Source organism: Mytilus edulis, chromosome 10 (assembly GCF_963676685.1).
Source record: "Mytilus edulis chromosome 10, xbMytEdul2.2, whole genome shotgun sequence".
Classification (NCBI taxonomy): Eukaryota; Metazoa; Mollusca; class Bivalvia; order Mytilida; family Mytilidae; genus Mytilus; species Mytilus edulis.
In genome coordinates, this window is record NC_092353.1 from 78,176,141 (window position 1) to 78,201,936 (window position 25,796).

At 32.6% G+C, this 25,796-nt stretch overlaps 1 protein-coding gene across 1 annotated transcript in view; it reads left to right on the forward strand.

Annotated features, from left to right (window-relative positions):
- Nucleotides 1–25,796, forward strand: part of LOC139493010 (phosphatidylinositol phosphatase PTPRQ-like) — a 279,255-nt gene that overhangs the window by 181,797 nt on the left and 71,662 nt on the right. The window contains exons 3-8 of the mRNA XM_071281153.1: nucleotides 11,800–11,946; nucleotides 14,137–14,292; nucleotides 20,086–20,241; nucleotides 20,526–20,669; nucleotides 20,782–20,937; nucleotides 25,546–25,689. Of these exons, the coding sequence (XP_071137254.1) occupies nucleotides 11,800–11,946; nucleotides 14,137–14,292; nucleotides 20,086–20,241; nucleotides 20,526–20,669; nucleotides 20,782–20,937; nucleotides 25,546–25,689 (903 nt within the window). The remainder of the gene's footprint in view (nucleotides 1–11,799; nucleotides 11,947–14,136; nucleotides 14,293–20,085; nucleotides 20,242–20,525; nucleotides 20,670–20,781; nucleotides 20,938–25,545; nucleotides 25,690–25,796) is intronic.

The window sequence follows — 25,796 nt, forward strand, 5'->3', positions numbered from 1 at the left end:
ACTTAAAGTAAATCCAAGTGTTCTCTTATTGCCTAAAACCATGTTTGGCAAGAGGTTGAATAATCATCATCAGATTTCAGGAAATAAGCCGAAAGCGAGCGATTAAATTCGCGACTTTTGCGAGGAGACAAATAACGCGATTTTAAATAGTCGCGAATATGTATAACTTGAAACTTTTCTTATCTAACTACCTCAAGTCAATTAGATAATCGTGAAATTTAATCGCCGTGAAGTGGATTAGAAAGGGCTAAACGCGAAATAAAGTATACACGAAAATAAGTTGGTTTACAGTAACTTAATGCCGAGGCATTAGCTTATTGCCCGGGATTTAAGCTTAATGTCTAATTTCACTTATTGCTGCTAACATGTACATAAGCCAATCTCACAGTTTTTTTTGGACCTTGACCTCATTTTCACGGTTTATTTCTCATTAATATATTTTTTGTCTTTTGGTCTGTTTTTCTTTAACTATGTCTGTCTGGCATGAATCATCTGACCTTGACCTTATTTTCATGGTTGATTGGTCAAGTTTCCTTAGTTAAGACTTTCTTAGAAACTATAATCAATTGGTCAACTAAGTTTGGTTTATTGAATGATTGTATTAAGTCTTACAATATTACAATCTTAAAGCTGTTCATGTAGCCTGTGTCACTCACCTTGGTCTATGTGCATATTAAACAAAGGACACAGATGGATTCAAGACAAAATTGTGTTTTGGTGATGGTGATGTGTTTGTAGATATTACTTTACTGAAAGTAAAAGTGAATAGAAATCAATGAAATTTTAACACAAGGTTTATGACCACAAAAGGAAGGTTGAGATTGATTTTGGGAGTTTTGGTCCCAACAGTTTATGAATTAGGGGCCAAAAAGGGGCCCAAATAAGCATTATTCTTGGTTTTCGCACCATAACTTTAGTTTAAGTGAATAGAAATCTTTGAAATTTAAACACAAGGTTTATCACCATAAAAGGAAGGTTGGGTTTGATTTTGGGAGTTTTGGTCCTAACAGTTTAGGAATAAGGGGCCCAAAGGGTCCAAAATTGAACTTTGTGTGATTTCATCAAAAATTGAATAATTGGGGTTCTTTGATATGCCGAATCTAACTATGTATGTAGATTCTTAATTTTTGGTCCCGTTTTCAAATTGGTCTACATTAAGGTCCAAAGGGTCCAAAATTAAACTTAGTTTGATTTTAACAAAAATTGAATCCTTGGGGTTTTTTGATATGCTGAATTTAAAAATGTACTTAGATTTTTTATTATTGGCCTAGTTTTCAAGTTGGTCCAAATGGGGGTCCAAAATTAAACTTTGTTTGATTTCATCAAAAATTGAATAAATGGGTTCTTTGATATGCCAAATCTAACTGTATATGTAGATTCTTAATTTTTGGTCCAGTTTTCAAATTGGTCTACATTAAGGTCCAAAGGGTCCAAAATTAAATTAAGTTTGATTTTAACAAAAATTAAATTCTTGGGCTTATTTGATATGCTTTATCTAAATATGTACTTTGATTTTTGAATATGTGCCCAGTTTTCAAGTTGGTCCAAATCAGGATTCCATATCAAGTATAGTATCAATAGCAAGAAATTTTCAATTGCACAGTATTGCACTTTAGCAAGAAATATCTAATTGCACAATATTGTGCAATAGCAATTAATTTTCAATTGGAGTTATCTTTCTTTGTATAGAATAGTAGTTGATAATATATGTTGGAAATTTGCCAGACATGACTATGATGTCATTTTCTATTTTTATTTGCCAATAACTTTATGTAAATAACTTCATTGGAAATTTGCCAATATAAAATGTTGCTGATGAAGCTTTTTTTCCTTATCTTATCTAAAATGTTTTTAGATAATGTATGTTGGACATTTGCCAGACATGACTATGATGTCATTTTCTATTTTTATTTGCCAATAACTTTATGTTAATAACTTCATTGGAAATTTGCCAATATAAAATGTTGCTGATGAAGTTTTTTTTATTGTTTTATACAATAAACAATGTATATTCACTTTTACTACCAACCAATCTTTACCATTCAGTGATAACAAGCACTTTATTTTACATTTTAATATTTTATGATGTATTTAAAAGAGTAGTTATTGTTGCAAAATCCATTAGAAATTTGAATTGATATCAGTTTTGGAAAAAGGGAAAGGGGATGTGAAAAAAAGGGGGGGGGGTTTAAATTTTTCTCATTTCAGATTTCATAAATAAAAAGAAAATTTCTTCAAACATTTTTTTGAGAGGATTAATATTCAACAGCATAGTGAATTGCTCAAAGGCAAAAAAAAACTTTAAGGTTCATTAGACCACATTCGTTCTGTGTCAGAAACCTATGCTGTGTCATGATCAACTATTTAATTTTAGATTTAAAAAGTTTGAAGAAGAAATCTTTAATTGATTTGTAAAATCTTGACATTTGTTTTGTGTAAAAAAAAACCATGTAATGTCAAAAATTTGATCACAATCCAAATTCAGAGCTGTATCACGCTTGAATGTTTTGTCCATACTTGCCCCAACTGTTCAGGGTTCGACCTCTGCGGTCGTATAAAGCTGCGCCCTGCGGAGCACCTGGTTTTACTCAACTGCCTACAGCGCCTTTGGTGCTTTGATTAATATTTGGGCCTGGTTATCAAATTGGTCCACATTGAGGACTACAGAATCTAAAATTGAACATTATTTGATTTCATCAAAAATTGAATTCTTGGGGTTCTTTGATATACTGAATCTAACCATGTATTTATATTCTGGATATATAAATGGACCATAATAGGTAAATATCCAATTTTAAACTTTGAAGTTTTGAAGTTTAAGTTCTTAGACCACATTCATTCTGTGTCAGAAACCTATGTTGTGTCAACTATTTAATCACAATCAAAATTCAGAGCTGCATGTATCAAGCTTAAATGTTGTGTCCATACTTGCCCCAACTGTTCAAGGTTCCACCTCTGCAGTTGTATAAAGCTGTGCCCTGCGGAGCATCTGGTTTGAACTAGATACCCCAATGATGATTGTGGGCAAGTTTGGTTAACTTTGGCCCAGTAGTTTCAGGGAAGATTTTTGTAAAAGTTAACGATGACGGACACAGGATGACGAGACCGATGCCAGACGCCAAGTGATGAGAAAAGCTCACTTGACCCTTTGGGCCAGGTTAGCTAAAAAATGAAATTGTACATATCAATTAATGCATGTATTTGCAGATACAAGTAAATGTTGAATATTGATTTTCATGCCAGATATTATATTTCAGAGGGAACACACGGAGAGACATGTTCAACAACTGTTGGGGATTCTTCATGCTTACATTCTCTGAAGTGTATAAATAACATGTGCAGTTGTACATCTCCTACATTACAGTATTTCCATCCAACTGATAATACATGTAAATCAAGTAAGTAACTTATATATATATTTATTTATAATTCGATTGAAGTTTGCAGTTTTTGTTTGAGTAATGAATGCATTTGAAATTTTCAAAAATTTATACCTGAGTTCAGAGACTATTTTTGACACTTTTACCTATTGTGTCTGTTTGTTTTGTTCACGCATCATTGACAATATAATGGAATTTGATGCGACTGTCATACAAGTGAGAGGTTTAGCTAGCTATAAAACCAGGTTCAATCCACCATTTTTATACGACGCCCGTCAAAATTTTGACGGGACGTATTATGGTATACAAATGTCCGGTGTCCGTCCGTCTGTCCGTCTGTCCGTCCGTCTGTCGCACCGTAACTTGAGAACGACTTATCCAAATTTCATGAAACTTAATATAGTTGTTTCTTATGATGGTCAAATGATCTGTATAATTTTTGGTGAAAATAAGATTTAAGCTTTTTGAGTTACGGCACTTTGTAACTAAAACAGGGGTGTGCTTTTTTTCACATGTTGCACCGTATCTCAAAAACGTTTCTTGATTATTGCTTAAAACTTTACACACTTCTTAGTTATATTAATCTTAATATCTGTATACTTTTTGGTGATGATTCAAAATTTCATTTTTGAGTTTTTGAGTATTTTGTAAAAAAGGGGGAGGTTTTTTTTACATGTCGCGCCGTATCTCAAAAATGATTTATGATTATTGCTTAAAACTTTACACACTTCTTTGTTATATTAATCTAAAGATCTGTATACCTTTTGGTGATGATTCAAAATTTCATTTTTGAGTTATTGAGTATTTTGTAAAAAAGGGGGAGGGGTTTTTTACATGTCGTGCCATATCTCAAAAACGATTTATGATTATTGCTTAAAACTTTACACACTTCTTTGTTATATTAATCTAAAGATCTGTATACTTTTTGGTGATGACTTAAAATTTTATTTTTGAGTTATTGAGATTGAGTATTTTGTAAAAAAAGGGGAGGTTTTTTTTTTACATGTCCCGCCGTTTCTCAAAAACAATTTATGATTATTGCTTGAAACTGTAGACACTTCTTTGTTATACTAATTTAAAGCTCTGTATACTTTTTGGTTTGATTCAAAATTTTATTTTAGTGATATTTGTAAAAAAAAAAACAGGGTGGGGGGGGGGGGGGGGGGGGTTTCACATGTCCCGCAGTGTCTCAAAAACAATAAATGGTTATTGCTTAAAACTTCCTCAGAAACTATTTATGATTATGGCATAAAACTTCCACACAAGAGGTCGGGCGTATCATGAGCTCATGGCGCAGCTGTTTATTTACATTTGAAAATGCCTGTACCAAGTCAGGAATATGACAGTTCTTGTCCATTCGTTTTTGATGCGTTTTGTTATTTGATTTTGCCATGTGATTATGGACTTCCCGAATTGATTTTCCTTTGAGTTCAGTATTTTTGTGATTTTACTTTTAACTCTCAGGCCTTATTGAAACCTTACTAAAAAAGGTCAGTGGAATTCTATTTTACGAATCAACTTAAATTACATTCATTTTGTTATTTATGACCATAACCCTTTTTATTGAGCTTGCGACATTTGTTGCAGATAGCTCAACATAGGGATAAGGATCCGATGGGGTGTACGACAGTACAGGGAGCGTTAGCTAACTTCTTAGAAGCTTTATATTTTAGAGGGTAGAAGACTGGATGCTTCATACTTTGTATACAGATGCCTCGTGATACTAAGTTTCTGTCAGTCACATGTTTAAGTCCTTGACCTCATAGTTCAGTGACTATTTGAAAAAAAGTTTTTTGTAATGTTAGATTCTCTCTTAGGATAACTCTATTTGGTATGTGCATGCGTTGCAAGCTTCTCATGCCTGTCAGACAGTTTTTGCTTGACCTCAACCTCATTTCATGGATCAGTGAACAAGGTTAAGTTTTGATGGTCAAGTCCATATCTCAGATACTATAAGCACTAGGTCTAGGATATTGGGTTTATGGACCGCTGTAAGGTGTACATGTCAAAATGGCAGGTGTCATCTGACCATGACCTAATTTTTATTTGGTCTGTTTTTCTATATAAATACTGTATGCAATAGGTCTACTATATTTGGTGTATGGAATGATTGAGATGTGTACATGGTAGCTGGCAGGTGTCATCTGACCTTAACCTCATTTTCATGGTTCATTGGTCAACTTTTAGTTTTCTTTGTTAAGTTTATGTTTCTGTTGCGTTTCCCTCAGTTTAAGTTTGTTACCCCAATTTAGTTTTTTGTCCATAGATTTACGAGTTTTGAACAGCGGTATACTACTGTTGCCTTTATTTATGTGACAGTTTTAATAAAGCTTTGATTTTAGGACTATCAACATAATATCAATGATAAGTAAAGAAGGCGAGACATTTCAGCATGTGCACACTTGTGACCTATTAATGGGCATTATGTATTTGTTATGTGCGTCTGTTTGTCTGTCTGTCTGACTGTTTAATCCATTCAATGAACATAGGGGGGAAAAATGCCTAATTTGAACATAAAAAACTGAAATCAGGTTATGTGCATACCCATGAAGACATGATCCATGCACATTTTACATAATCAAAACTGTATGAAATTTATAGGTTATAGGCCTATCAAAAAAATCTTGTTTCAGGGCATGGTCTCTTGCTCCGAAGCTACAATAGCTGCAAACAACTTTTCAATTTTCACTGCCAAAAAAACAGGATGTTTACAGTGTTGTCTCCCCTCAAAACATGTATATTTAATATGATTTTTAAAATCATTTCAATCATTCAACCTGTTTTAGTTGAAAGCTTATTAACTAATTTTTACAATCAAATACAAAAAAACATGATACTTTTTCACCAATTAAAGCCAGGGTTTTTTTATTTGTTGGTTTACGGATTTTCCCCATGAAAAAGTCGGGTCGATCGGTCAGAAAAAACAATTCTTTCAAGATAGAATTTAAATTTGCAAAAAAAAAAAAATCACCTTTCTAACAATATTTTCGGTATGCTATTTTGTAATAATTTCTGAAATTCAAGTTGGATTTAATATTATTGCTTAGTATAATCAATTCATAAATATTGCATGACATCTTCTAATAATTTCCAAAAGGGGGGTAATGTGTCTACGGACAAAGATGAAATTAAATCGCTATTTCACAAACAAGAAAAATAACCAGATCTGCATAGCTCTTTATCATTTTCAGGAAACTTGGCGAATAATTAATGATTTTTAAGCACAAAAAAGATTGCAAACACGTTGTACGAAAATAAGTAACAACATTTGTGTAAAAAAAACGTAAATACTACTCCACTGGCAAAAAGACGATGTCGGGTTCATCATTTTTCATGCATTCCTAGGCCTGTTTTTCATATTTTTAAAATTGGAAGATATTTTCTTTTATTATCAATTAAACAGGAAAATTCCCAATGATTTGTTTATATATAATATATACTTTAACTTGATTTATCATATGTTTAGTAGTAAATACAGTAGTTTTGCATATTTGATAAATAGCCTGCTGTTTAATCCATATCGTGCAACTTTTATCGCATACCCTTTTTCACACCCCTACTTTTTTATAGTCAATTTTTAACCATTTTTCGTAAATCATAGTAATCTTTTATAAAATTTCTTCTCCTCTGAAACTACTGGGCCAAATTTAACCAAACTTAGCCATAATCATCATTGGGGTATCTAGTTAAAAAAATGTGTCCAGTAACTCGGCCAACAAACCAAGATGGCCGCCATGGCTAAAAATAGAATATGAGGGTAAAATGCAGTTTTTGGCTTATAACTCAAAAACCAAAGCATTAAGAGCAAATCTGACAAGAAGTAAAATTGTTGATCAGGTCACGATCTATCTGCCCTGGAATTTTTAGATGAATCGGATAATCGGTTGTTAGGTTGCTGCCTCGGAATTGTTAATTTTGAGGAAATTTTGCTGTTTTTTAGCTCACCTGGCCTAAAAGGCCATGTGAGCTTTTCTCATCACTTGGCGTCCGTCGTCGTCGTCGTCTGTCGTCGTTAACAATTTTTCAAACATCTTCTCCTCTGAAACTACTGAATGGATTTGAATGAAACTTAGCATGATTGTTCCTTAGTATATCCTGCACAAAATGTGCGCTTCGATTTTTGATCCGTCAAAAAACATGGCCGCTGTTACTTAAAATAGAACATAGGGGTCTAATGCAGTTTTTGGCTTATATCTCAAAAACGAAAGCATTTAGAGCAAATCTGACATGGGGTAAAAATTTTCATTAGGTCAAGATCTATCAGCCCTGAAATTTTCAGATGAATCAAACAAACCATTGTTGGGTTGCTGCCACTTATTTGGTAATTTTAAGGAAAATTTGCAGTTTTTGGTCATTATCTTGAATATTATTATAGATAAAGATAAACTGTAAACAGCAAAAATGATCAGCAAAGTAAGATCTACAAATAAGTTAATATGACCAAAATTGCCAATTGACCCCTTAAGGGGTTATTGTCCTTTAATGACAATTTTTCACAATTTGTTCATCATATTTGCTAACTTTAAAAAATCTTCTCCTCTAAAACTACTCAACTAAATTCAACCAAACTTCAACTGAATAATCAGTAGGGTGTATAAAATAAAGTTTGTGCTTTATTTTTTATTTCGTCAAAAAACATGGCCGTCATGGCTAAAAATAGATCACAGGGTAAAATGCAGTTTTTAGCTTATATCTTAAAAACTCCAGCATTTAGAGCAAATAAGACAAGATGTTAAAGTATTTATTAGGTCAAGGTCTACCTGTCCTGAAATTTTCAGCCGAATTGGATAACTGGTTTTTCAGGTATAATGCCCCTTGATGATTTTAAAGAAATTTTGCAGTTTTTGGTTATTATCTTGAATACTATTATAGATACAGATAAACTGTTAATAGCAAAAATGTTAAGCAAAGTAAGATCTACAAATAGGTCGATTTGACCAAAATTGTCAATTGACCCCTTAAGGAGTTATTGCCCTTTAAAGACTTTTTTCACAATTTGTTCATCATGTTGACTTACTTTAAAAAATCTTCTCCTTTGAAACTGCTGTATCAATTTCAGCCAAACTTAGGCTAAATGAGTTTGAGAGTATCTAGTATAAATTTTATATTTCATTTCCTTGTATGTCAAGAAACATAGCTCCTATGGCTAAAATAGTACAAAGGAGAAAATGATTTTTTTTTTGCTTTTGAAGAAAATAGGACGATTCAAAGAACATTTTAAATAAATAAATTGAAAAGCCAAAATAATCATTGATGAGAGATTTAACCAAAAAAATTAAGGTGAGCGATTCAGGCTCTTGAGAGCCTCTTGTTTGTTATTATCTTGAATATTATTATAGATAGAGATAAACTGTAAACAGCAATAATGTACAGCAAAGTAAGAACTAAAAATAAGTCACTATGACCAAAATAGTCAATTTACCCCCTAAGGAGTTATTGCCCTTCATAGTCAATTTTTAACAATTTTCTTAAAATTCTTGACATTTTCCACAGAAAGTACTGTTATAGATAGAGATAATTGTAAGTAGCAAGAATGTTTAGTAAAGTAAGATCTACAAACACATCACCATCACCAAAACACAATTTTGTCATGAATCCATCTGTGTCCATTGTTTGATATTCACATAGACCAAGGTGAGCGACACAGGCTCTTTAGAGCCTCTAGTTTGTAAATCTTAGTAATCTTTTACAAAAATCTTCTCCTCTGAAACTACTGGGCCAAATTAATCCAAACTTGGCCACAATCATCATTGGGGTATTTAGTTTAAAAAATGTGTGGCGTGACCCGTTCAACCAACCAAGATGGCCGCCAAGGCTAAAAATAGAACATAAGGGTAAAATGCAGTTTATGGCTTATTACTCAAAAACCAAAACATTTAGAGGAAATCTGACATGGGGTAAAATGTTTATCAGGTCAAGATCTATCTGCCCTGAAATTTTCAGATGAATCGGTCAACCCGTTGTTGGGTTGCTGCCCCTAAATTGGTAATTTTGAGGAAATTTTGCTGTTTTTGGATATTATCTTGAATATTATTATAGATAGAGATAAACTGTGAACAGCAATAATGTTCATCAAAGTAAGATTTACAAATAAGTCAACATGACCGAAATAGTCAGTTGACCCCTTTGGAAGTTATTGCCCTTTATAGTAAATTTTTAACCATTTTTCGTAAATCTTAGTTATCTTTTACAAAATATCTCCCCTGAAACTAATTGGCCAAATTAATTCAAACTTGGCCACAATCATCTTTGGGGTATCTTGTTTGAAAAATGTGTCCGATGACCTGGCCATTCAACCAAGATGGCCACCACGGCTAAAAAAAGAACAGGGGTAAAATGTAGATTTTGGCTTATAACTCTGAAACGAAATCATTTAGAGCAAATCTGACAAGGAGTTAAATTGTTAATCAAGTCAATATATATCGGCCCTGAAATATTCAAATGAATTTGACAACCGGTTGTTGGGTTGCTGCCCTCTAATTGGTAATTTTTAAAGAAATTTTGCCGTTTTTGGTTATTATCTTGAATACTATTATAGATAGTGATAAACTTTAAACAGCGATAATGTTCAGCAAAGTAAGATTTACAAATAAGTCAACATGACCTAAATGGTCAATTGACCCCTTAAGGAGTTATTGCCCTTTATAGTTAATTTGTAACAATTTTCATTAATTTGGTAAATTTATGTAAATTTTTACCAAATATTTTTCTCTGTTACTAATGGGCAAAGTTCATTATAGATATAATTGTAAGAAGCAAGAACGTTCAGTAAAGTAAGAACTTCAAACACATCACCATCACCAAAATACAATTTTGTCATGAATCCATTTGTGTCCTTTGTTTAATATGCATATATAGACCAAGGTGAGCGACACAGGCTCTTTAGATCCTCTAGTTTTTTTATATAAAGTCAATTTTTTTTGTTTTTTTACGGATTTTGCCATGTATTATTCCCTATGTATTCCACTTTGTATGGACAAGTCATTCTCCCATGTGTCTATGAGATATAGATATATGCATCTTACAGAATGTTGACAAATACGGGAAACAAATTTATTGTGTAAAGGGTTTTAAACACATGTTTCGTTCCAGAAAATTATTTGCACAATTAAAATTCTTTTATCAGAAAATATGCAAAGAGGATAAGCTGGCAGTAAATGAAGTCTTTGTTTTCGAATCCTTTAAAAAATTGAAACAATGGGGAGGGGGTATAAAATGTATAGTAAAAAAAAACTTAGAGTATACACAGTGATTTCTTTAAGGCTATAATTCTGATAAATGAGTATTAATGTAAGAAAAACTGATTTTAGAGAGTTTTCTATTTGAATAAATGTTTGTATAGGTTACACTTTGTAAATACAGCTATTTCTCAAAACACGCCTCTTTTGGGGAGATCTTGAATATTCATAGAAAATTAATTTTGTTTACATACTGGTTCCCAGTTATGCTCTCTGTGTTCCATCTCACAGAGACATAACTTGGGAATGTTACCAGTAAATATACACGTACACATTGTTTACATTGAAATCTATCCAATCTTTCTAATCTCCATCCAAGCATATTTTGGATGTGCAGGATGAACTTCTGGTTATTCTTAGAATATGAGCCTGAGGCTGGAAAGTAATTAATTCCCACCCTAGGGATTACCTGAGTCAGACCCACCCTTTTCCAATGTGTTTTATGGTTAACACAAACTAGCTTGCTTTAAATTATGACAAGTTATTATAGAACAGGTGCTTAAATACTAGGGTCAAGGTCACTGGCCATCTATGGTCTGGTGGTTATAGTTTGTTTCTTTAAACAGAGATATTACATGTAAGCTTCACCCCTCATAGAGAAGTTAAGCTAATTCATTACTTTCGAGCCTAAGGCTCATATTCTAAGAATGACCTTCATCCTGCACATCCAAGATATGCTTGGATGAAGGAACATTATTTTTGAAGTTTTATTTTTTCACAACACAAAGTGTTTCGTGCATTTCATTTCATAAAAAGGAATACCGATATATTATTTATTTTCCAAAGATAATAAATTTGTTAGGGTCAGCGGGGAAAAAAAAAGCATGAAATGTCAATTTTATTTTTATTCTTCAAATCGGAAAAATATTTAGATCCGTAAAACAACAAATTAAAAAGCTCTGGCCTAAGTAAATAAACAGGGGTTTCACTCCAAGGTTATTTTTAGACTGGCAATAACCCCTAGTTTTTTATATGAAACTATTTATAGCATCCTGAACATAAACAAAATATAGTTCAAGGGAGCATTGGTGAATATATGGACACATTCTGGTATTTCAGATTTCAATCTTAATTACAATACTTGAGCAAACATTGCTACCAACAAAGCAAGCAAGCCAAACAAATCTTTGTCTTGCTATCATTTGAAAAGAACTGTAATGTCTTTTTAATTTTAATTTCAGAGATAAATGTTGATGCAACATGTAGTAGTTCAGGACCCTCAGATCAATGTAAAGATCCCATGTCAACATGTACTGAGGTTACTGGAGGTGACTACCAATGTGCATGTAACAGTGATTATTACAACAATGGAGGAACTTGTGCTAACAGTTTGTATATTTATTCCTTCTATAGTATATATATTTTTCTGTGCTTTTGCTTTGGTGGAATATTAATGCTTTTATTAATCTGAATACATAAAATATATATATCAACATTTTTATACCCCCGCTTTAAAAAAGGGGGGGGGTATACTGTTTTACCTCTGTCTGTCAGTCCGTCCGTCAGTCCGTCCATCAGTCCGTCCGTCCATCAGTCCGTCCGTCAGTCAGTCCGTCCCATGAAACTTTCGTCACATTTTTCTCAGGAACTACACATCCACCCTTTCTGTAATTTGGTATCAACATTTATATATGTCAGCCACACCGTGTGATGCGTTTTCAGATTCATCACTTGACAACTTCCTGTTTACCGAACACTTGTCTGATTTTACACATGATAGCCAAGTTGAAAATTTTCGTCACATTTTTCTCAGGAACTACAATACAAGGATTTCTGAAATTTGGTTTCAGGATTTATATAAGTCAGCTATACCGTGTGATGCGTTTTCAGATGCATCACTCAACAACTTCCTGTTTACCGAACACTTGTATGATTTTACACATGATAGCCAAGTTGAAAATTTTCGTCACATTTTTCTCAGGAACTACAATACAAGGATTTCTGAAATTTGGTTTCAGGATTTATATAAGTCAGCTATACCGTGTGATGCGTTTTCAGATTCATCACTCGACTACTTCCTGTTTACCGAACACTTGTATGATTTTACACATGATAACCAAGTTAAAAATTTTCGTCACATTTTTCTCAGGAACTACAATACAAGGATTTCTGAAATTTGGTTTCAAGATTTTTATAAGTCAGCTATACCGTGTGATGCGTTTTCAGATTCATCACTCGACAACTTCCTGTTTACCGAACACTTGCATATTTTTACACTATTAATATTATCCACTTGTGGCGGGGGTATCATCAGTGAGCAGTAGCTCGCAGTTTCACTTGTTTAAAGTGCTATATACTTGCTTTTAATTTTTATTGGCATCATTTTGTCATCCTCATCGTTGTGGTCCAAAGACAGTTGGTTTCCCGATAATAACTTAAGTATAAGTAAATAGAAATCTTTGAAATTTACATATAACAAGGTTTATAACCACAATCGGAAGGTTGAGATTGATTTTGGGGGTTATGGTCCCAACAGGCCCAAAAGGGATCCAAATAAGCACTTTTGTAGTTTACAGACAATAACTTGTGTTTTAGTGTATGAATCTCTCTGAAATTATACCACAAGTTTCCATACTACAACAGGATGGTTAGAATGTTGTATTGTCTTGACATGATTCACTGTCAATATTTTTCTAGAAGTTACTTTTTATTAATAATAATTTTAGCCATGACTATGTATGTTATTCTATTTTTTCGACTTTTATGATGTATTTTATCTTGAGGGAAAGAATTTTTTTTGGAATAAGGGAAAGCTGGGAGGTGAAAAAAAATTTGAGGGGGTAAATGAGAATTTGTGGTGAGGGCACAATTCGCAACAGCATAGTGTATTGCACAAAAGCCAAAGAAAATGAATATAAATTCAAATCATATAACCAATTCTTAGTTCTTTGACTACAGTTATTCTGTGTCAGAAACCTATTATGTCTCAAATATTAAATTACAATCCAAATTCAGACCTGTATCAAGCGCAAATATTGTGTCCATTTTTGCCCCAACTTTAAAATTTTCAGGGTTGGACATATGCGGTTGTATCCAGCTGCACTCAGCGAAACAATTTATTCATAAATATGAATATTCCGTCTATCTTCTAACTATAAAACCCATACTGAAAAGCATCTTTTGCCTTATTAACAATGATTAACATGATTAAGATGATTAGATAAGCGATTAGTATTTTTGGAAATGTGTTAGGAAGAACACCATGTTGATGGAAGGCAAAAGTTTAAAAGATACTAGTATTATCAAGTTGTAGATATGAAATAAAGGGATGTATTATTATTGCCAACTAGTAAACTATCCAATATAGCATAAATGAAGCAGAGTGAGCAACTAAAGGTGACCATTGGTTCACTTTTGCTGCACTTTTAGAATAACTTGGAATGAAGCTAAAAAAGTTAAATTTCAACAGAATTAAGAAATTCGTATAGATTTTTAGACTTACATTTTGGTTGAACACCTGAACAATTATAGTTCCAAATTTTTCAAAGTTTATAGACTGTTTGTTTTTCCTATAACAGAACTAGAGTCAGGAGTCATATGTTCCAGAGTAAATGATGCTACAGAATGTGTACCTAATGCTGTTTGTAAAACTGTTGGCTTAGATCTGAAGTGTACCTGTAATACTGGTTACTATGATGATAATTTTGGTGGCAATGGTGGACAATGTGCTGCAGGTTAGTTAATATATCTTGTAAATGCATTTTGTCCACTTGCATTAAGAATGATTAAGAGTCATAAAAATTCTCACGCTCTTAGTTGTCCTGTGGCTTGATTGGCAAACAGTTTTAACAGAAACATTAAAGATATGCAATAGACAGCAAATCATGAAAAAAGGTAGTCGGGCTTCAAAGTTACCATACATTTATTGCGAACCCTATCATAGTTTTCCATAGATTCACCTGCAAGTTACCTGTCGATTTAAACTTTTGGCAGTTCTATTGTCCCATCTAACAAATACAACAGGTATTGTTCTCTGTGTAGTTTATTCACTGGGACCTTTAAATTTCTTCCAAGAGAAATATATCACTCATTGATTAATTTACCTGAACAAAAAATTTAACTGTCAATGAAGAAAAAATACTTATACCAATACTGAGTAAGGACTCACAAAACTGCATGTGGTGTTGTATTTATTCGATACCTGGAGTAACTCGTTTTTAATGTGTTCAATATTACATTTGTAATACTGATTCAAAAATTAAAAGTTGATTTCTGATCAAATATTCAATATTTTTGTGTGTTTGATAAATAAAAATTTGAATATTATTATTTTTAAATTAAGGTCTTCATAAACATAAGTCTATAAATGAACAACAACAAAAACATGTAAATTCATTGGAAAATACTAAAAAATGTGTCTGAAATAAACTTTTTAGTATTAAACCAGATTTTATATTGAACAGATTGAAAATATATTAATGATGATATTGAATAAATACAATATTGCATACAGTTCATGTGAGTTATTAGAAGTATTTCAATAAAAAAGAAAGTCCGGTAAATTAATCAATGAGTGATATATTTCTCCTACAAGAAATTTAAAGGTCCCAGTGAATAAACTACACAGAGAACAATACCTGTTGTATTTGTTAGATGGGACAATAGAACTGCCAAAAGTTTAAATCGACAGGTAACTTGCAGGTGAATCTATGGAAAACTAAGATAGGGTTCGCAATAATGTATTATTTTCACTGAAGTGCATGTGCAGTTATTTTGTAAAATTAATGACAATTGATATATATATACAAGCAATTAAAGTATTGTAACAGAATTATGGTGACTTGAATAACACCAGTATCACTCAGATTACAATTCTACCTTGACAGGTAAGTTTGTATTTAGCCTATAAAATACTTATTTAGCCTTGAGAATTGAAAGGTCAGTTTGCCATTCATACAATAGAGGTTGATAAATTTGGCTTCATGTCATTTACCTTGTCCAAAATTAAGGTCACTTGATTGTTATTGTGATATTGTTTAAGTACAAAAGAACCCTATATTCTGACCAATACTTAAAACTTTGTGCATCTTGATTTAATTGTTAAAAATCTGTTAATGTTGAATTTTAGGGTTATTTTAGGCCTTTTAATTGCATATTTCTTTACATGGTAGTTTTTTTTTCAGATATAAAAAACAAACTATCTGCTTGACTGTTATAGAAATAGACTATGCTTGCAGGGTCTTGTTTTTTGTTTACACCAAATCTGACAGATTATTATTAAGTTGCAAAATATTTTAAATGAGAGCTGAAATTTTTTCTATCTTTAAATGTGCATTGAACAATGTTGAAGGTTAAAATAATCATAATGTGAACAAGAATGAAGAAAACATCTTGGTCCCAAAAAAAAACATCATCAACCAGGATATAAAATTCCAAATTTTAATTTATTATACTAATATCAGTTGAAATCTCAAGCCACTATTTTGCATGTTTACAATGTAGGTCATGTCCCAACAGAAAATCAATGAATTTGACAGTACAATGTACTCTTAGCACAAACACATAAGGTCACTGTGAAATAGACATCTAGGGCAAGAAACAGTCAGTTATACCAAACCAGTTTGACTAGATGTCTAGTTTAAAACCAGTTTGACTAGATGTGTCCTATATTTTGACAATGTAAATGACATGAGGACCTGCATGGGTTTTTTAATATCTGTATTCTTTATAAATTTTTAGGGCATTTTTCTTTTAATAGCCTTAAAAATAACTCTCATTCTGTAAGGGACGACATCAAAAGATCGATGTAGGATAAAAAACTTAAATCAAATAGTTTGGGGGTGGGGGGGGGTCAAGATTTCTGCAAGTTTTGTTATTCTAAAATCGATTTTACATATATCCCTATTGGTCAATCAATTTTTCCAAAATTAAGTTAAGAGGGGGGGGGGGGTGGGGGTCAGTGAAAAAACTGTGAATTAAGTTTTTTATCCTTCATTGAACTTTTGATGTTGTCCCTAAAGCAAATTCTCATGAAAATGATTTTACTATATATATATAGTCTTTCTGTTACAAGATTATTTATCAATTATGCACATTGATCATTATATTATTAGTATTGCATTACAGTTACCTAAGTATCCATTTTATTTTGAACATTAATTCTTTATACTTTTGCACCGCATTATTCTCTATTCTTTATTTTGTTGTTAATTTTCTCTATTCTCTATTTTTTGTTGCTATTACATTTATTCTCTATTCTGTTAACCCCATTCTGACCCTCATAGGTAAACTTCTATTGTATGAATGGGATAAACTGACCTTTCAATTCTCAAGGTTAAATAAGTATTTTATAGGCTAAATACAAACTTACCTGTCAAGGTAGAATTGTAATCTGAGTGATACCGGTGTTATTCAAGTCACCATAAGTATTCATCACTTCAGTGTTGACATAAATAACAATTATATGAAAATTTTTATATGACCGCAAAAATTTTAATTTTTCGTCGTATATTGCTATCACGTTGGCGTCGTCGTCCTGCGTCGTCTTGCGTCTTGCGTCGTCGTCTTCGTCGTCCGAATACTTTTAGTTTTCGCACTCTAACTTTTGTAAAAGTGAATAGAAATCTATGAAATTTTAACACAAGGTTTATTACCACAAAAGGAAGGTTGGGATTGATTTTGGGAGTTTTGGTCCCAACATTTTTGGAATTGGGGGCCAAAAAGGGCCCAAATAAGCATTTTCTTGGTTTTCGCACTATAACTTTAGTTTAAGTAAATTGAAATCTATGAAATTTTGACACAAGGTTTATGACCACAAAATGAAGGTTGGGATTGATTTTGGGAGTTTTGGTTCCAACAGTTTAGGAATTAGGGGCCAAAAAAGGGCCCAAATAAGCATTATTCTTGGTTTTCGTACAATAACTTTAGTATAAATAAATAGAAATCAATGAAATTTAAACACAAGTTTTATGAACACAAAAGGAAAGTTGGGATTGATTTTGGGAGTTTTGGTCCCAACAGTTTAGGAATTAGGGGCCAAAAAGGGGCCCAAATAAGCATTATTCTTGGTTTTCGCACCATAACTTTAGTATAAGTAAATAGAAATATATGAAATTTAAACACAAGGTTTATGACCATAAAAGGAAGGTTGGGTTTCATTTTTGGAGGTTTGGTCCCAACAGTTTAGGAATAAGGGGCCCAAAGGGTCCAAAGTTGAACTTTGTTTGATTTCATCAAAAATTGAATAATTGGGGTTCTTTGATATGCCAAATCTAACTGTGTATGTAGATTCTTAATTTTTGGTCCCGTTTTCAAATTGGTCTACATTAAGGTCCAAAGGGTCCAAAATTAAACTTAGTTTGATTTTAACAAAAATTGAATCCTTGGGCTTCTTTGATATGCTGAATCTAAAAATGTACTTAGATTTTTGATTATTGGCCTAGTTTTCAAGTTGGTCCAAATCGGGGTCCAAAATTAAACTTTGTTTGATTTCATCAAAAATTGAATAATTAGGGTTCTTTGATATGCCAAATCTAACTGTGTATGTAGATTCTTAATTCTTGGTCCCGTTTTCAAATTGGTCTACATTAAAGTCCAAAGGGTCCAAAATTAAACTAAGTTTGATTTTAACAAAAATTGAATTCTTGGGCTTTTTTGATATGCTGAATCTAAACATATACTTATATTTTTGATTATGGGTCCAGTTTTCAAGTTGGTTCAAATCAGGATCCAAAATTATTATATTAAGTATTGTGCAATAGCAAGAAATTTTCAATTGCACAGTATTCAGCAATAGCAAGAAATCTTCAATTGCACAGTATTGTGCAATAGCAAGCAATTTTCAATTGCACAGTATTGCACAATAGCAAGAAATCTTCAATTGCACAGTATTGTGCAATAGCAAATATTTTCAATTGCACAGTATTGCGCAATAGCAAGAAATATCTAATTGCACAATATTGTGCAATAGCAAGAAATTTTCAATTGATTGGAGTTATTTTTCTTTGTCCAGAATAGTAGTTGAATCAACTTAAACCATTGTTTTATACAATATACAATGTATATTCACTTTTACTACCAACTGATAAATTAAAACAATCTTTACCATTCAGTGATAACAAGCACTTTATTTTACATTTTAATATTTTATGATGTATTTAAATGAGTAGTTATTGTTGCAAGCTCCATTAGGAATTTGAATTGAGATCAGTTTTGGAAAAAGGGAAAGGGGGATGTGAAAAAAAAATGGGGGGGGGGGGGGGTTAAATTTTTCTCATTTCAGATTTCATAAATAAAAAGAAAATTTCTTCAAACATTTTTTTGAGAGGATTAATATTCAACAGCATAGTGAATTGCTCAAAGGCAAAAAAAATATTTTAAGTTCATTAGACTACATTCATTCTGTGTCAGAAACCTATGCTTTGTCAACTGTTTAATCACAATCCAAATTTAGAGCTGAATCCAGCTTAAATGTTGTGTCCATACTTGCCCCAACTGTTCAGGGTTCAACCTCTGCGGTCGTATATAGCTGTGCCCTGCATCTGGTTATGAATTAACTGTTTGCAAAAGTATGAATTATTTGAAATACTAAGGATGTTGTTCCATGAGAAAGACTACTGTTTTCTGATTTTTTTGTATTGTAAAAAAAAAAAGTAAAGGGGGGTTCCAGCTATATGCTCCCATTCAAATGCATTGATGGGCCAAAAAAAGGGGGGTTTCAACCCCCGGACCCCCCCCCGGCCTTGATCCGCCAATGGATACCAGGATTAATATGGTACATACAGATATGCGTTTCTGCTACAAAAGACTCTTAAATGACACTCAAAAGTTTAATTTAAAAGGCCAAATAAAGTATGAAGTTGAAGATCATTTAGGACCTAATATTTCTAAAGGTTTTGTCAAATACAAACTAAGGTCATATATTACTCCAGTAGAAATCCTTCGCATTTCAAAACTTTATTAACAGAAAATTTATAATATTGATTTTAAAATGAAATGAGATAATTTCATGCCCCCTAAATGTGCTATGTCTTTCAGATACAAAATATCATGTCATTTGGTTGTTGCTAGACAAAATAAATTTTGAGTCAAGTTCGATCACCGTCTGTTTTTGATAGATTTGGTTTATTTAGTCTTAAGTTATCTATGTTTTATATACTGGGATAAATTAGATTTTTGGACATTTTCGGTTTTATTAGTTGGCTTTGTCAGTTTGTTTTCCACTTATGAGATAAATACCCCTTTGGTATCACTCACCCCCTCTTTAAGGTAAGGCAGCTGTGGAAGTTTGCTTTTAAATACAAGGTTTCAGGATTACTACATTATAGAACAACTTCAAAACTAAAAAAGAGGTTTGGCAGAGTTGAAGCTTAATTAACTAGACAATTGGGTAATTTGATATGATGCCTGAACCAAGAACTAGATTTAAATGATTGACAACAATTGAATTAAATTATTTTGAAAAGATTTAGCAAATGTTTGAAACAAAATCAGGAAAATTATTATAAAAAACCATGACTTATTTTCAGAGATAGCATTGGGAGGAATATGTACAGTGTCAGGATCTGCAGATGAATGTGTACCTTTCTCAACATGTACGAGTGTAGGATCCGATCTCAGATGTCAATGTTCTCTTGGATACTATGATAATGATATAAACCCTAATGCTGGAACTTGTGTTAGAGGTTTGTACTCAATGATCTGGTAGCAATGACAGTGCTTATCTTAGACAAATACTAATTCTACTAAACTATATATTTACTTTTTTCAAAAGTGTCACAAAGAAGCTTTTTGTTATTTTGTCAATGAATGTCATACATTTTATTTATATACCAAAACAATGCCCAGCTATTATAATAAAACCTATGAAATTGCAGTTAAGTGGATTGTATGGTGAAGATATAGAATTATGTTCATTCTTGGTAGCTGATTATTTTGAGAACTTAATTGTTGTTTTTTTAATTTGCAGAACTACAGTCTGGAGTAACATGTACCAGAGATAATGATCCTACAGAGTGTGTACCTAATGCTGAATGTAAGAGTGGAGTGTGTACCTGTAAAACTGGTTACTATGATGACAACTTTAGTGCCACTGGTGGAAAATGTGCAGCAGGTGGGTATATATTTGTTGTATGAATTAATATTTCCTACTAAAAAGTATGAAATAATTTAACATTTGATGTACAAAATTTGAAAATAATGTTTGAGTATGCTTTATATTTTAGAAATAGCTTTGAGTGTAAAATGTACTCAGGAAAATGACCAAGCTGAGTGTATGCCTAATGCTGTATGTCAGAGCACTGGATCAGAACTACAATGCACCTGTTCTACTGGCTATTACGACAGTAACTTTGCTGATTCGGGTGGAACCTGTACACCAGGTATGTAGTCTTCAATGTTGTAGTAGGAATACAAGATGTGTTAGCATTTTTCAGTATGATGGTGAGACCATAATCATTTCTATATTTGTCTCAAATTTCCAGTTGTGTCACTTATCTATTCTATATCCAGTTCCAATTATCATAATTTGTACATTTATTAATAGAAAAAAGATAATTTTATGTTGTCTAGTTACAAAACCAATGCTAGTATTATAAATAATTATGCACACTCTGAAATCGGCAAATGCATGTGCATGCTTTGATAATTTATGATAAAGTACTTTTTTGGGGTCACCCGGGCAAAAAGTTTTTAGGACATTTATTACTTTAAAGAATGGCTAAACATTGGTCAGTCCCTTATCTAGGACAAAGGAGTAGGTCCGGTAAGGGCCGATTTTGGCCTCAAATTTCAGGTTCATCTAACGAAAGATTTTGGACACTTTTAATACTCTTCAGTGTCTATTTCAATTGATTCAATTAGTTTATGTGGAAGATTTTAACTGATTTAGTCATTAAAATCACTCCGATTCAAGCATAAATATGAAAAATCTATTTAATATGCCAAAAAAACATCACTTTTCAGATGGTTTTTGTCAAAAATGAAAGTGGCCGCATCATCTTCAACCTTTATATATGTTATGTGTTATCATCAAATACAACTTACATTTCAATATAATGAATGAACACGAATGTGGCCACTTTCATTTAAGACCGAAACAGCCTAAAACTTAACTAAAATGCTAAAATTGTGAAGATGTCAGTAGTTTAGCATGACTTAATGATGTTAGTACCCAATATATGTGCATTGTATTGTCAAAAACAACACATATTTGTGTAGCAGAAGCATTCTACTTTCCAATAAATAGCTAGAAGATTACATTTTCACAATTTTGTAAAACTGCTATATTTTGGGGCCAAACAGGGGTCTTACTGAACCTACTCCTTTGCACTTGTGAGAATTGTTTAGAACTATTCAACATCTTTTTAGCTCACCTGGCCCAAAGGGCCATGTGAGCTTTTCTCATCACTTTGCGTCCGTCGTCCGTCGTCGTCCGGCGTTACTTTTTACAAAAATCTTCTCTGAAACTACTGGGCCAAATCAAACCAAACTTGGCCACAATCATCATTGGAGTATCTTGTTTAAAAAATGTGTGGCGTGACCCGGTCAACCAACCAAGATGGCTGCCACGGCTAAAAATAGAACATAGGGGTAAAATGCAGTTTTTGGCTTATAACTCAAAAACCAAAGCATTTAGAGCAAATCTGACAGCGGTAAAAATGTTTATCAGGTCAAGATCTATCTGCCCTGAAATTTTCAGATGAATCGGTCAATCGGTTGCTGGGTTGCTGCCCCTGAATTGGTAATTTTGAGGAAATTTTGCTGTTTTTGGTTATTATCTTGAATATTATTATAGATAGAGATAAACTGTAAACAGCAATAATGTTCAGCAAAGTAAGATCTACAAATAAGTCAACATGACCAAAATGGTCAGTTGACCCGTTTAGGAGTTATTGCCCTTTATAGTCAATTTTTAACCATTTTTCGTTAATTAAAGTAATCTTTAACAAAAATCTTCTCCTCTGAAACTACTGGGCCAAATTAATCCAAACTTGGCCACAATCATCTTTGGGGTATCTAGTTTAAAAAATGTGTGGCGTGACCTGGTCAACCAACCAAGATGGCCGCCACAGCTAAAAATAGAACAAAGGGGTAAAATGCAGTTTTTGGCTTATAACTCAAAATCAAAGCATTTTGAGGAAATCTGACATGGGATAAAAATGTTTATCAGGTCAAGATCTATCTGCCCTAAAATTTTCAGATGAATCGGTCAATCGGTTGTTGGGTTGCTGCCCCTGAATTGGTAATTTTGAGGAAATTTTGCTGTTTTTGGTTATTATCTTGAATATTATTATAGATAGAGATAAACTGTAAACAGCAATAATGTTCAGCAAAGTAAGATCTATAAATAAGTCATCATGACCAAAATGGTCAGTTGACCCATTTAGGAGTTATTACCCTTTATAGTAAATTTTTAACCATTTTTCGTAAATTAAAGTAATCTTTTACAAAAATCTTCTCCTCTGAAACTACTGGGCCAAATTAATCCAAACTTGGCCACAATCATCTTTGGGATATCTAGTTTAAAAAATGTGTGGCGTGACCTGGTCAACCAACCAAGATGGCCGCCACCGCTAAAAATAGAACATAGGGGTAAAATGCAGTTTTTGGCTTATAACTCAAAAACCAAAGCATTTTGAGGAAATCTGACATGGGATAAAAATGTTTATCAGGTCAAGATCTATCTGCCCTTAAATTTTCAGATGAATCGGTCAATCGGTTGTTGGGTTGCTGCCCCTGAATTGGTAATTTTGAGGAAATTTTGCTGTTTTTGGTTATTATCTTGAATATTATTATAGATAGAGATAAATTGTAAACAGCAATAACGTTCAGCAAAGTAAGATCTACAAATAAGTCAACATGACCAAAATGGTCAGTTGACCCCTTTAAGAGTTATTGCCCTTTATAGTCAATCTTTAACCATTTTTCATAAATCTAAGTAATCTTTTACAAAATCTCCACTGAAACTACTAGGCCACCATCATCTTTGGGGTATCTAGTTTGAAAAATGTGTCCGATGACCTGGCCATTCAACCAAGATGGCCGCCACGGCTAAAAATAGAACATAGGGGTGAAATGCAGTTTTTGGCTTATAACTATGAAACCAAAGCATCTAGAGCAAATCTGACAAGAAGTTAAATTCTTAATTAAGTCAATATCTATCTGCCCTGAATTTTTCAGATGAATTGGACTACTGGTTGTTGGGTTGCTGCCCTCCAATTGGTAATTTTTAAAGAAATTTTGCCGTTTTTGGTTATCTTGAATACTATTATAGATAGCGATAAACTGTAAACAGCAATAATGTTCAGCAAAGTAAGATCTACAAATAAGTCAACATGACCTAAATGGTCAATTGACCCCTTAAGGAGTTATTGCCCTTTATAGTCAATTTTTAACAATTTTCATTAATTTGGTAAATTTATGTAAATTTTTACCAAATATAGTTCTCTATTACTAATGGGCAAAGTTCATTATAGATATAATTGTAAGAAGCAAAATCGTTCAGTAAAGTAAGAACTTCAAACACATCACCATCACCAAAATACAATTTTTTCATGAATCCATTTGTGTCCTTTGTTTAATATGCACATAGACCAAGGTGAGCGACACAGGCTCTTTAGAGCATCTAGTTTCTGTTTATCGGATATGTTCCTTACGTCGTAACTGCAATCCTCTTCCCTTTCATGAATGTGAATAGTCCTACCGAATTAGACTATTTACCGGATTTGTTATTACATAAGCAGCACGACAGGATCTGCTTACCCTTCCGGAGCACCTGAGATCACCCCTAGTTTTTGGTGGGGTTCGTGTTGCTTATTCTTTAGTTGTCTATGTTATGTCATGTGTACTATTTGTTTGTTTGTCTTTTTTATTTTAAGTCATGGCGTTGTCAGTTTATTTTTCGATTTATGAGTTTGACTGTCCCTCTGGTATCTTTCGTCCCTCTTTTTAGCTCACCTGGCCTAAAAGGCCATGTGACCTTTTCTCATCACTTGGCATCCGTCGTCGTCGTTAACAATTTTTCAAACATCTTCTCTGAAACTACTAAATGGATTTGAATGATTGTTCCTGCTGTATCAATTTCAGCCAAACTTAGGCTAAATGAGTTTGAGAGTATCTAGTATAAATTTTATATTTCATTTCCTTGTATGTCAGAAACATTATCTCCTATGGCTAAAATAGAACATAGGAGAAAATGATTTTTTTTTTGCTTTTGAAGAAAATAGGACGATTCAAAGAACATTTAAATAAATTGAAAAGCCAAAATAATCATTAATTAGAGATTTAACCAAAAAAATTAAGGTGAGCGATTCAGGCTCTTGACAAACACAACACAGTTAACTATTCCTTCATGTAGTTTTTCTTGTTCTAAATAGCTAAATGCACATGATTCAATTAAGAACAAGGTTCACTTATTGCATTATATGGCATAGAATATCAACTTTTTTTCCTTCATAAAACACCAAAAAGGTCACATAAGGTTGGTTAAAGGGTCTTCTTTTCAAAAGCATCATTGATAAATAAATCAGTTCTTTTTTGGAAGTTTTGTCAAAATATAATGATTTTGTGCAATGTTTAGACATCAAATCTTTAGGAAAAACATTTTCTCCACCCATGATCCAACATGTTAAATAAAAACTAAAAGATTCCAATTTTGATGTATAAAAAACTGTTTGGATAGTGGATGTTGTCAAATGTAAATTATTCCAAAAATTATAATATTATTGGAAAATTTACCAAAATTGACATTTGAATACAAATAATGTTTTTTAAGGGGTCTTAGCTTTATTAATTTTAAAGGAAGGTGCCAATAGTTGTATTTTTGTCTTCATAGTTTTATAGCAAGTATTTCTATGTGAAATTTGAAGTTCACTGTACATCTTCTTTGACTCTTCTTAAAGACTGCTAACTGATTATTTATTATTGTGGAAACAAGATTCCAAGTTACTTGCATTGATTTGCTGTATTGTAATATATTTTTGATTTAGAACTACAGTCTGGAGTAACATGTACCAGGGATAATGATCCTACAGAATGTGTACCTAATGCTGAATGTAAGAGTGGAGTGTGTACCTGTAAAACTGGTTACTATGATGATAATTTTGATGGCAATGGTGGACAATGTGCTGCAGGTTTGTATAATTTCACCTAACCACCCTCAGATCTGCTTACCCTTCCAGAGCACCTGAGATCACCCGTAGTTTTTGGTGGGGTTTGTGTGGCTTATTCTTTAGTTTTC